The sequence below is a fragment of the Spermophilus citellus genome, assembly GCF_964194105.1.
Source record: "Spermophilus citellus genome assembly, chromosome: 16".
NCBI classification, from domain to species: Eukaryota; Metazoa; Chordata; class Mammalia; order Rodentia; family Sciuridae; genus Spermophilus; species Spermophilus citellus.
In genome coordinates, this window is record NC_138196.1 from 33,844,854 (window position 1) to 33,858,402 (window position 13,549).

The following is a 13,549-nucleotide window of genomic DNA, read 5'->3' on the forward strand; positions in this document are numbered from 1 at the left end:
ATGGTATCTTAGAGTAGTTTTAATTTGCATTTCTCTGATTGCTAGGGATGGTGAGCATTTTTTTGTGTATTTGTTGATTGATTGTATATCCTCTTCTGAGAGAAGTGTCTACAATATCTTTATTTTACATTTATGTGGTGCTGAGGATCGAACCCAGTGCCTCATGCCTGCTAGGCGAGCGCTCTACCACTGAGCCACAACCCCAGCCCCCCCTGTTTTTAATTTAGAGACATAATCTCACGGAGTTGCTAACTGCCTCACTAATCTGCTGAGGCTGACTTTATTTATTTATTTATTTATTTTTTTAAAGAGAGAGTGAGAGAGGAGAGAGAGAGAGAGAATTTTTAATATTTATTTTTTAGTTCTCGGCAGACACAACATCTTTGTTGGTATGTGGTGCTGAGGATCGAACCCGGGCTGCACGCATGCCAGGGGAGCGCGCTACCGCTTGAGCCACATCCCCAGCCCCTGAGGCTGACTTTAAACTTGAGATCCTCCTGCCTCAGCCTCCTGAGTGGCTGAGAATACATGTGTGTGCCACCGCGCCCAACTTTATTTTTAATTTTGAGACATGCTTTTGGTAAATTGCTGAGGCTGTCCTCGAATTTGTGACCCTCTTGCTTCAGTTTCTGAAGTTGCTGGAATTCTAGGTGTGCCATTGTGCCTGGCAAAATAAATTTTTAGAGAATTGTTTAAAAGTTTCCTAGTTTTAACCTTTTTTTGGTGTGCTATTAGATTTATATTTTTAAATATTTTATGAATGATACCATGTTTAGGGCTGGGGATGTGGCTCAGGCGGTAGCGCGCTTGCCTGGCATGCATGCGTGCGGCCCGGGTTCGATCCTCAGCACCACATACAAACAAGGATGTTGTGTCCGCCGAGAACTAAAAAATAAAAAATAAATATTAAACAATTCTCTCTCTCTCTCCCCCTCCCTCCCCCTCTCTCTCTCTCTTTAAAAAAAAATGATACCATGTTTATTTCTCTGTTCAGTTTAAGAGGATTTCTAATATATCTTTATTTGTGCTTCCTTATAACATGGGATCATTTGATTATAGTGTCTATGGACAGATTTATACTATACTTCAGTAATTGAATTTTAGGCCTTATTCTTTCTAGTTTGATCATCACCAAATCTTTCCTCGGTATAACTGGAACAGGTTCTTTTCAGGCTTGTAGTAATTATGGCAACTAATTAGAGTTCCTAGCATCCTAGAATTTGCCAATAATATTTTCATTACTTTTAGTTTTTTTAGAATGACCAGCATATTTTTTCCTCTCAATCTAGAACCCCGGAATGACCCTGCCCCATTATCCTTATGGGGATGGTAATCGTAGTGTTCAGCAGTCAGGACCAACTGTACGACCGCAAGAGGATGCATGGGCTGCTTCTCCTGGTGCTTATGGGATAGGCACCCGCTACCCCTGGCCTTCAGCTGCGCCCTCAGTACCACCTGGGAATCTCTACATGACTGAATCAACTTCATCATGGCCTAGCAGTGGCTCTCCTCAGCCACCTCCTTCACCACCACCCCAGCAGTCCAAGGTAGGAGACCTAAGTGTTGTTCTTTTTGCTCTCTGGGTAATGAAGAAATCTCAAGGGGTCAAGGTTGTGGCTCAGTGGTGAGTGCTTGCCTAGCATGTTTGAGGCACTGGGTTTGATCCCTGGCACTACATAAAAATAAACAAATAAAATGAAAGTATTGTGTCCATCTATAACTAAAAAAAAATAAAAAATAAAATCTCAAGATTTAACTTTTCTCCATTGGTGTGTTTAGTTAAATGGGGACTAATTATGAAAATTTGGTGACTACTTCCTGTAGCTTTACTTCAGCCTATTCTTTCTTCTTTTCTCTTTTATACTCTCAAAGACTTTATTTATTTATTTTGTACTGGGGATTAAACCCAGAGGTGCTTTACCACTGAGCCACATCCCAGCCTTTTTTATTATTTATTTAAAAAAAAAATTTAGATGTTAGTGAAGCTTTATTTTTATTCATTTATTTATATGCGGTGCCGAGAATTGAAGCCAGTACCTCACACATGCTAGGCAAGTGCTCTACCACTGAGCCACAACCTTTCTTATTTTTTAAGACAGGGTCTCAATAGTTGCTGAGGGCCTTACTAAGTTGCCAAGGTTGATCCTGCTGTTTTATTTTTTAAAGACATTTTAGGCTCACATCCTATTTTTTTTTTTATTTATTTTTTTTAAAGTCTTTTTTTTTTTTTTTTAAAGAGAGAGTGAGAGAGGAGAGAGAGTGAGAGAGAGAGAGAATTTTTAATATTTATTTTTTAGTTCTCGGCGGACACAACATCTCTGTTGGTATGTGGTGCTGAGGATCGAACCCGGGCCATACGCATGCCAGGCGAGCACGCTACCGCTTGAGCCACATCCCCAGCCCTCACATCCTATTTTTAAAAGACATAAAAGTGCTCATTTTCTCTTTGTTGTAATTCTTTCCAAATGTTAAATACAATCAGACTGCATTTTGTAACCACAAATAATCTATAGATAGAAGATAAAAACCGATGTGAAATACCTATAGTATTAGTTTCTGTGGTTTAATACTTTTAAATTAAACCATAGATTTGAACATTATATGCTTATGTCTGCTTCCTTTTTAAGATCTTGAGGTTTTAAATCTTAAAGGGAAAAACTGTCTAATTCTTATTTAGTAAGTCACTGGATGGATTGTGAAGTGGTAAAATATATTGTAAGGTGTTCATGATGATAATGTGCCTCAGGGAAGGTTGTTCTGTTATATTCAGGAATTCTCTTTTTATGTGACAGGACATTCCCTTTTATCTTCTTAAAATGGTGTTTTTCTCAAATGATTTAAAAGGGTGGTCCAGTTTTATTGGAGGGAATTCTTTTAATGTACTTTTGGGTCAGGTGAAAGATGTGCGCTAAAAAATTGTACCATTGATGGATTCTTATTAAAATAGCTTTTATCCTCTTTTTATTCTCCCATCCTAAGGATTCCTCATACTCCTACAGCCAAGATCAAGGCATGAACCGGCACAACTTTCCTTGCAGTGTCCATCAGTATGAATCCTCCGGGACAATGAACACTGATAATTCAGACCTTTTGGATTCCCAAGTCCAATATAGTGCTGAGCCTCAACTGTATGGTAATGCCACCAATGAGCATCCTGGCAATCAAGATCAGAGTAATAATCTTCCTGAAGAATGTTTATCTTCAGATGAAGGTACTCCTCCAAGTATTAAAAAAATCATACATGTATTGGAGAAGGTCCAGTATCTTGAGCAAGAAGTAGAAGAGTTTGTAGGAAAAAAGACAGACAAAGCATACTGGCTTCTGGAAGAAATGCTAACAAAGGAACTTTTGGAACTGGATTCTGTTGAAACTGGGGGCCAGGACTCTGTCCGGCAGGCCAGGAAAGAGGCAGTTTGTAAGATCCAGGCTATACTGGAAAAATTAGAAAAAAAAGGATTGTGAAAGGATTTAGAACAAAGTGGAAGCCTGTTAATAACTTGGCCAAAGAACTCTTGATTTTGGTTAGTTACTGTCTTTTTGAAATGCCTGTTGATGACAAGAAGCAATACATTCCAAATTTCCTTTGATTTAATTTAAAACTTGAAAAGTTGGTAAAGGAATGGAAGAACACTTTAGTTACGAGATTTTCAGTTCTCAGACGAATGAATGTAATAGGAAACTGGAATTACTAATATTGCCAAGTAGACTCACTTCTTAAGAAATTTGGGGACATTTTTAAGCAGCTTCTTATCAGCAGTAGAGAAATACATTTCATGTAACAGGCTATCAGAAACCTACCAGATGAAACTGGATATAATCTGAGACAAACAGAATCTGTTTTTGTAAACATCTGGATTACTTGTCAACATTTTTGTACATTGTGACTGTTTCAGTGTAGACACTTCATTGTAAATTACAGCTTAGACTTTAGCCTTCTTGGACTTCTGTTTTATTATTTGCAGTTCACGAATATAGTATTATTCTCTACTTCTTGGTACGTTTTGTAGTAATATGTTTAATATAATTATTCAAAAGACTATGTTGACAGCCAGATAATATGGCAATTCTGAATGGATTTATGTCTTTTCATCACTTGAAATATTGCAATGTGTAGTGAATTCTTGAGGTAAATTGTCATCTTTTTTTGTATAGCACGTTTTAGTTTGAGTTCTTAACACTTCTACTTTTCATAGTAGTAGTGGAAGGTGAATTTGGAAATGACATTGATACAAGAATTAAATGTTTATGGACATTTTTCTTTTTTATTGTATTTGGATAAAGATCCACTTAAAATTACTTTAAAAAAAAAGTATAATTATCTTTTTACTATTGCTGCTTCTACAGAAAGCCTGTGATAGATACAGATGAAAAATCAATGCCATAATGAATATAAATAATGACTCCAAAAAGTAATAAATATGATTATTTGACACGAGGCCCTTTGATAATATTGTTTTCCATCTAAGCTATCAGTTTCGCTATATAAGATCCCTGTGGGCAGATTTCAGCTCAATTTATATTTAAAATAATGATGGGAAAAGGAGATGCTCAGGGAGTAAATCATGTATAGAGTGGGAAATTATTTTCTTCTTTTGTTTCTTAGATAAATTTCATAGATTTTTGTTTGTTTGTTTCATAAAAGATGTAACTATTAACTGATTTTAGAGCCCAATTTAAGAGAAAGCATATGGAAAGGGTCTCAACTGGCCTTGTTTGGGTACCTATGTGCTATTGTATAGAAGAGATTTAGGTAAGTAACTTTTACATCTGAGTTCTAGTATATTATAAGTGCTTTTAGGAAAATAGCTTTTTCTTTTTCTTCTTTTTTTTTTTTTTTTTTGGTGGGTGTTAGGGGGTGTAGGGCCTTGCACATGCTAGATAAGTGCTCTACCAATGAACTACATCCCCAGCTGTTTCTTAATAAGATATCCAAGTGATAATATTTTTCCTAGACTGCCAAGCCTATTAATGATATTAAATCTGTCAGCCAGCTCCTCTATTCATAACTAAGTAAACTAATAAAAACATGTTAAATGATGATATGAAATGTAGTAAAAATATTGAATATTGGCTGGGGCTTATGATTGGGATGAGTGATTCTACAGGATAATATGATGATAATTATATCCTAGGATTTTTATATTTGGCCTAATACAGGAATGTTTTAAAACAGACTTTTTTTGTGAAAATTAGAAAATTATACTTAAGACTTTAGAAAGTGGAGAAATTTAAAGCCAAGTTACCAACGGTACAGTGACTAATTCAAAAGGGAACTTTGCTATTGCTATTTAATTACTGAGTGCCCAAGATGACAATTTCCACAAAGTCTTGATTTTTACATATATATACACATACATTATGCACAAATATACACATATTCATGTGTATCTTTTCAAGTTATTTTTTAAACTTTTGAGATGGGATTTTAGACTATAGAAGAGTTGTAAAAATACTACAGGTCCTGTATACCCTTCACCCACCTTCTTCTTATGTTGACATCTTAAAAAACCATAGAATATTTGTCAAAATTAAGAAATTAACCTTGCTACATGGTATTAAATAGAGAGTTAAAAGTAACTTTTATTAGTCTTTTTACTAATGCCCCTTTATTCTATGATTGGTTCCAGGATCCCATCTTGCATTTAATTGTCATGTCTCCATAGTGTCTTCCAGTCTGTGACAATGTACATTAACAGGATACCTGATGTAATGTATTTCTGGTGGTGTTAACTTCAATCACTATGCTAAGGTGATGTCTGCTAGAATTCCCTACTGTATACTATATTTTCCTTTTTAATTACTAAATATTTGCTAGAGATACTTCAGACTATGCAAATGACCTGTGTCTGCGTAAACTTTTGCCTACTTCTTTTACTATCCCTTGGCAGATCTTGCTTGTGGCAGTTACTACTGTGGTGTTCTAACAGTGCTTTTCTATTTCACTTATTTCTTCTACATTTAATAATTGGAATTATTCTTAAGGAAGAGCTGTCACTTTTGGATTTATATTTTTAATTATAATTAAGATATTCAGGATAGGTACAAACTTAGAAGATATAAACCATGTTAAAATGATTATAAATACCAATATCAAAGAAAACTAAGTTGATTACCTGTCACAGAAAATACAGTGAACTTAAGATGAAAATAGTATTTATGATTCGTAGAATTTGTTCAACTTTTTTAATATTGACTTCAAACTGAAATATTTTTATTTAATTTCATGCTCAGACTTTTAAAAGTGTCTAAATTTATATTACTTTGGGGATCATTTTTGTCAAAATCTTGAGTAAAGTTACCCAGAGCTAGCATGATAAACACAGCTGTTTTCTTTATTATAAGCCACAGTTGTTCCAAATATAGATGTTAATGTAAACATTTAAACAAATCAGCCAAATGAAGAATCTAGGGCATGGTTTATGTTTGTCTCTGTATGTTGGCTTAGAATTTTTAAAAGTGCTTTAAAAAATGGGGTTTGAAAATAATTCCTGAGTGGGTTATTGTAAATAATACTGTTAAAGGTAATTAAAAATATTTTTAAAAATTGAAGAATGCAGATAAAATTGGCATTAAAAAAAGGTTGGAGCTTTTGCTTTTTAATTTTATTTTAATTATGAGTTTATCTTAGTTCATAGACGTTGAGATTTTGATGAGTCAGTTCTTCTGTGAAAAGGATCATTCTCCTGATCGCATCCTTATTTTTCCTTCTCTAAAGAAAACCACTTTTTTTTTCTCTTTCGATACTGGGGATTGAACCGAGGGATGAGCCACATCCCTAGCTCTTATTTTTTATTTGAGACAGGGTCTTGCTAAGTTCCTAAGGGCCTCACTATGTTGTTGAGGCTGGCTTTGAATTAGCAATCATCCTGCCTCAACCTCCCAAGCCCCTGGGATTACAGATATGTGCCACCACGCCCAGTTCAGATAACCAACCACTTTCAAATGCAAAATGTAAATACATTTTCAAAATGTATGTTCATATTTTTAAATAACACAATTGTATTGCTTTTCTTTTTGTTTTACCAATTTAGGTCTTTTCTACTGATTTTTCTGTTTTAGAGGGTGAGGATTTAGGTTCATGTATCTGCTTCAATTACACACACTTTAGTTCCGTCTTCCCCACTTCTCATATAGTTTGACTATTTCTATGTAAATGCTAACCAGAACTTATTCATATAATAAACCGTGATTTCTTTTCCTGATCAACTCCTCGTTTTCCTTGTATTTATTAGTCGTCTTTATTTTGTTTGCTTATGTATTTACGATTGATCTGACCTCAGACTCTACATCAGTTGTCTAAATCTTCTCTCAAGATGCTCAAACATTTTAGCAATTTTAAATTCCTAAAGAAGTCTATCCTGGAGCATTCTGATTGGAGGATTGGTATGTTCCTGGTGTATATAGATATCTTGGAATCTTCACTTATTTTCTTTGTCTTCTCTTTTGGTTTCCTGTATCCCTTGTCTCTCTCTCTCTTATTCCTTATTTTGGTAGAACATATTCTCTAGTAGCTTTCTGGAAAAGCGTGCATGGGAAGTAATTTTTTTTTTAGATCTTACTTAATTGAAGATCTCTGTTCTAACCTGCCCCTGGATTAATATTTCTGCTAGGTATAAAATTATAGGAAATGATTATTTTAAGGATTTTAAAGACATTATCTAATATCTTGTGATTTCTACAATTGCTGTTGAGAAGGGTTTTTAGTCAGCTTTTTTGCCACTGTGACTAAAGGATCTAACTAGAACAATTTTAGAGGAGGAAAAGTTTATTTGAGGGCTTATGGTTTAGTCTTAGTCCATAGAAGGCTTGCTCCATTTCTCAGGACTTGAGGTGAGGCTGAACATCATGGCAGATTAGGGTGTGGAGGGAAGCAGCTCACATTATGGTGATCAAGAAGCAGATCACCGCTTTCCAGATACAAAATATAAATATACAAAATATATACCCTATAGCCACACCCTTTCCACTTCAATTAATCCCATCAGGAATTAATATACTGATTGGGTTAAGACTCTTAAAACCCAAGATGGGCATGGTGGTATTCACCTGTAATTCCAGAGGCTGGGGAGTCTGAGGCTGGAAGATCGAAAGTTTAAAGCCAGTCTCAGCAACCTTGAGGCGCTTAAGCAACTCAGTGAGACCCTGTCTCTAAATAAAATACAAAATAGCGGGCTGGGGATATAGCTCAGTTATGAAACCCAATTTTTGTCTGGAAATTTGTACCATACTTTTTGTCCCTTCTGTTCTGAAATTTCTAAAAATGTTGCTTTGGTGTAGGTCTATTTTTATCCATTTTTGTTGGGCATATTTCATTCTGGACATCCATACCTTAAATTCTATGACATTTTCTTGATTTTGTTTTTAATTTTCCCTCCCCTCCTCTTCTTCCCAATCTTCTCTGTTAACATTTCTAGACTCACTATTATTTTGATTGTGGACCATAGAAAACTGGTTCTTAGACTCCCTTTCTTTTTTCTCCCATTTACTTTTTAGAAGATTCACATTTTTTTTTCTTCCAGTTTTTCATTGAATTTAAAGTTTCTTCCATTGTATTTTTAACTCCTGAGAGTTTTTTTTTTCTTTTCCTTTGTGGGATTTTATTCCTGTTTGTGAAGTAGCATTTTATAGTTATGAGGATATTAATGATAATTTCTTGATGTTTCTTCTTCCTGAGTAACAAATTTCCTCTGTAGTTCCTTTTACTTTAAGGTCTCTATCATATTAGAAGTATTTCTCAGATGTCTGTTAGTTTTTAGATTTTTTAACAGTGATTTTTATTTCACTGGAGACCCAAAATTGTTTCTGGGAGATTCTGTATAATTAATTTTTCTTTCCTTTTTTAGGGGGAGGATATTGAGGATTGAACCCAGAGGCGCTTAACCACTGATCCATATCCCCAGCCCTTTTGAAATATTTTATTTAGAGACAGGGTCTCACTGAGTTGCTTAGGGCCTTGTTAAGTAGCTGAGGCTGGCTTTGAACTCATGATCCTCCTGCTTCAGCCTCCTGAGCTGCGGGGATTACAGTCATGCACCCTGTGCCTGGCTTCCATTTTCTTTTTATTTCTCCATTGTTTTGCAGTGCTGGGGATCACACTCAGGACTTCATGTGTGCTAGGCAAGAAGTCTACCACTAAGCTCCATCCCCCATCCTTATTATTTTATTTTTTTAAAATCTTTCCTGGGTATTGGTAGGGGAGGGATGGATAGATATTTTAATTCTGACATAGAGAAGCAGACATTACCTGAATGATTTTCACTTGTGTGAAAACAGGAAGCTTTTATATTCTATGTGACTTTTCTATTTGAGATAGTGTACATGTTTGTCATGATCAAATGTGAGGCACAGCCACACCTGGTGGTAATGCCTGAAATCCCAGCTAATTGGGAGTCTGAGGCAGGAAGATCAAAAATTCCAGGCCAGCCTCAGCAATTTAGAGAGACCCTATCTTAAACTAAAATACAAAAAAGCATGAAAAGGGCTTGGGATGTGACTCCGTAGTAGTGTAAACTGCTGAGAGTGTGAATTTAAGGGGCTATATAATTTCTTTCAACCAATGTTAAATGTCCTTTATTTTGTAATTACTTTATCTTGTTGGGTAAAATCAAGAGTAGTGTTGCCAGACAAAGTACAGGATTTCTAGTTAAAATTTGAGTTTCAGATAAATAATGAATTGTTTTCTAGTATTAGTATGACTCAGGCAATGTTTGGGACATATTTGTACTAAAAGATCATTTTCTTGTTTTTTAAAATCCAAATTTAACTAAGAGCACTGTAGTTGTTTTTAATTAAGACTTTTATTTAGGGCTGGGGCTGTAACTCAGTGGTAGGCGTTTGCCTCACATGTGTAAGGCACTGGGTTCAATCCTCAGCACCAAATAAATAAATAAATACAGATATTGTGTCCATCTACAACTAAAAAAAACCAATTTTTAAAAAAAAAACTTTTAGGGCTGGGGATGTGGCTCAAGCGGTAGCGCGCTCGCCTGGCATGCGTGCAGCCCAGGTTCGATCCTCAGCACCATATACAAACAAAGATGTTGTGTCCGCTGAAAACTAAAATAAATAAATAAATATTAAAATAAAAAAAAAACTTTTAGAAAGACTTCATGTAATTTTAAGAAATAATACTAAGATTTTTATGTGCCCTTTACCCAGTTTTCTCCTTTGGTAATATGTGGTAAAACTTTGTTGCAAAGTCACAATCAGGAGTCTGATGTGGATAATCCGTGACCACAATTATCCATTCTGTTGACATTTTATAGCCATGCTTTGCCCATCCGCCCTCTAATTCTAAGATTCTGGAAAATACTAACCTATTCTCCATCTTTAAATTTTGTCATTTCAGGGATGTTATCTAAGTAGAATCATATAGTATATTGATTTAGAGACTTTTTTTCACTCAGCATAATCCTCTTGAGATTTGTCTAAATTGTTTCCTTTGTCAATTCTTTATTGTTAAATAGTAGTTGTGTATAACAATGATTATATCACAGTTTGTTTAAACATTCACCTGTTGAAGGGTGTCTGGGTTGTTTCTAGTTTGGGGCTATTATGAGTGAAACTGCTATGTATATTTACATACAGGTTTTTGTGTGAACATAAGTTTTCATTTCTTTTTTTTTTCTCACTCTTTTTTTTTTTTTTTTGGTAATACCTGGGGATTGAACCTAGGGGTGCTCTACCACTGAACTTGTTCTTTTTAAAAAATGTCTTTTTTTAGTTGTAGTTTATTTTTATGTGCTGCTAAGGATCAAATCCTGTGCCTCACGTGTGCTAGATGAGCACTCTACCACTGAGTCACAACCCCAGCCCTCAGACCTTGTTCTTGTTATTTTTTATTTAGAAACAGGATCTTTTTAAGTAACTAAGGTTAGCCTCGAACTTGTGACCCTCCTGCCTCAGCCTCCTGACATGCTGGGCTTACAGTTGTGGGCCTCTATACCCAGTTACTTCCTTTTCTTATGGAATGAAATAATGGCTAAGAGTGCAATTTAGGGTAGCATGGTAGCTGCATGCTTAATTTTTTTTTTCTATTGGTTGTTCACAACATTACAAAGCTCTTGACATATCATATTTCATACATTAGAATCAAGTGGGTTATGAACTCCCATTTTTACCCCAAATACAGATTGCAGAATCACATCGGTTACACATCACATTTTTACATACTGCCATATTAGTGACTGTTGTATTCTGCTACCTTTCCTATCCTCTACTATTCCCCCCTCCCCTCCCCTCCCATCTTCTCTCTCTACCCCATCTACTGTAATTCATTTCCCTCCATGCTTGTTATCCCATTCCCCTCATAACCTCTTATATGTAATTTTGTATAACAATGAGGGTCTCCCTCCATTACCATGCAATTTCCCTTTTTTTCTCCCTTTCCCTCCCACCTCATGTCTCTGTTTAATGTTAATCTTTTCTTCCTCCTCTTCCTCCCTGTTCTGTTCTTAGTTGCTCTCATTATATCAAAGAAGACATTTGGTATTTGTTTTTTAGGGATTGGCTAGCTTCACTAAGCATAATCTGCTCTAGTGCCATCCATTTCCCTGCAAATTCTGTGATTTTGTCATTTTTTAGTGCTGCGTAATACTCCATGGTGTATAAATGCCACATTTTTTTTTTATCCATTCATCTATTGAAGGGCATCTGGGTTGATTCCACAGTCTAGCAATTGTGAATTGTGCTGCTATGAACATCGATGTGGCAGTATCCCTGTAGTGTGCTCTTTTAAGGTCTTCAGGAACTAGTCCGAGAAGGGCAATAGCTGAGTCAAATGGTGGTTCCATTCCCAGCTTTCCCAGGAATCTCCATACTGCTTTCCAAATTGGCCGCACCAGTTTGCAGTCCCACCAGCAGTGTACAAGTGTACCCTTTTCCCCACATCCTCGCCAGCACTCATTGTTGTTTGACTTCATCATGGCTGCCAATCTTACTGGGGTGAGGTGGTATCTTAGGGTGGTTTTGATTTGCATTTCCTTGACTGCTAGAGATGGTGAGCATTTTTTCATGTACTTGTTAATTGATTGTATGTCCTCCTCTGTGAAGTGTTTGTTCATGTCCTTGGCCCATTTGTTGATTGGGTTATTTGTTTTCTTATTGTCTAATTTTTTGAGTTCTTTGTATACTCTGGATATTAGGGCTCTATCTGAAGTGTGAGGAGTAAAAATTTGTTCCCAGGATGTAGGCTCCCTATTTACCTCTCTTATTGTTTCTCTTGCTGAGAAAAAACTTTTCAGTTTAAGAAAGTCCCATTTGTTGATTCTTGTTATTAACTCTTGTGCTATGGGTGTCCTATTAAGGAATTTGGAGCCCGACCCCACAATATGTAGATCGGAGCCAACTTTTTCTTCTATCAGACGGAGAGTCTCTGATTTGATATCTAGCTCCTTGATCCACTTTGAGTTGACTTTTGTGCATGGCGAGAGTAGGGGATTCAGTTTCATTTTATTGCATATGGATTTCCAGTTTTCCCAACACCATTTGTTGAAGATGCTATCCTTCCTCCATTGCATGCTTTTAGCTCCTTTTTCAAATATAAGATAGTTGTAGCTTTGTGGATTAGTCTCCGTGTCCTCTATTCTGTACCATTGGTCCACCCGCCTGTTCTGGTACCAGTACCATGCTGTTTTTATTACTATTGCTCTGTAATATAGTTTGAAATCTGGTATCGCTATACCGCCTGATTCACACTTCCTGCTGCTGAGGGCCATTACCAAGTAGGAATGACGCATCGATTTCCTTGCCAGCGTACCCCATGTTAAATTTGCTGTGACCTTGCATGTGTGTTTGAGAAAGATGCCCCTACTCAAGGACGAGGGTGGATCCAGGATTAGGGTGTATCCTGCAGTTTGAGGAAGTATAGTATCCCGGTCCTTGGGTTTAGGGCGTTCCCAGTTTAAGACCTTGGGTTTTAGGGAAGTTCGATGTTGAGAATTATTGCTGCTGGAAATAGGGCGTTCCTGCTACCTGAGCTCCCGTTGAGCTCTCGTGAGATTCAGAGAGCATTTTGGGAAAAAAGCCTCGTGTGGTAGGTGAATTGGGTGCAGCAGAACTGGGATTGCCCCAGAACGTGTGTGGAGGCCGGTGTGAGTTCGGGAATAAAGAATTGCTGTTTGAATCTACAAAGCTGTGTGGTGGCTCGTGATTCTGTGCCCAGCCAAGACTGCGGCATTTGGTGGCCCGTACGCGGAGCGTCTGAAACTTGGAGGTAAGTGTAATTGCTCGCCCCTGAGAATGGGTGACCATTTCAAAAAACAATGTGTTCTTGTTGTGATTTATTTTGTTTTTATTTCAAGTTGCCTGTCCCTAGAAATTTCTCAGGCAAACTGGGAAAAATGGATGGCTCAAGGTTTGAAGTTTGTCAGCCCGGAGAAAGAGAAAATTGATACAGCGAATTTTTATTCAGTTTTTGTTTCATTCAGTTGCGGTTTTGTTCTGTGTTATCTTATTGGGTTGCGTTATCTTTATAGAAGATTAGAAATTAGTAAAAAAGAAACCGAAAAGGTGTTAAGTAAATTGTTAGAGATTCAGACCATGGAGAAAG

The 13,549-nt window shown here is 36.5% G+C and overlaps 1 protein-coding gene across 1 annotated transcript in view; it reads left to right on the forward strand.

Moving 5' to 3' along the window:
* BAG4 (BAG cochaperone 4) overlaps positions 1-4,422 on the forward strand; it is a 28,575-nt gene extending 24,153 nt beyond the window's left edge. Inside the window, exons 4-5 of the mRNA XM_081269522.1 lie at positions 1,290-1,547; positions 2,980-4,422. Coding sequence (XP_081125648.1) covers positions 1,290-1,547; positions 2,980-3,462 — 741 coding nt within the window. The 3' untranslated portion in view covers positions 3,463-4,422. The remainder of the gene's footprint in view (positions 1-1,289; positions 1,548-2,979) is intronic.
* Positions 4,423-13,549: the final 9,127 nt, after the last annotated feature.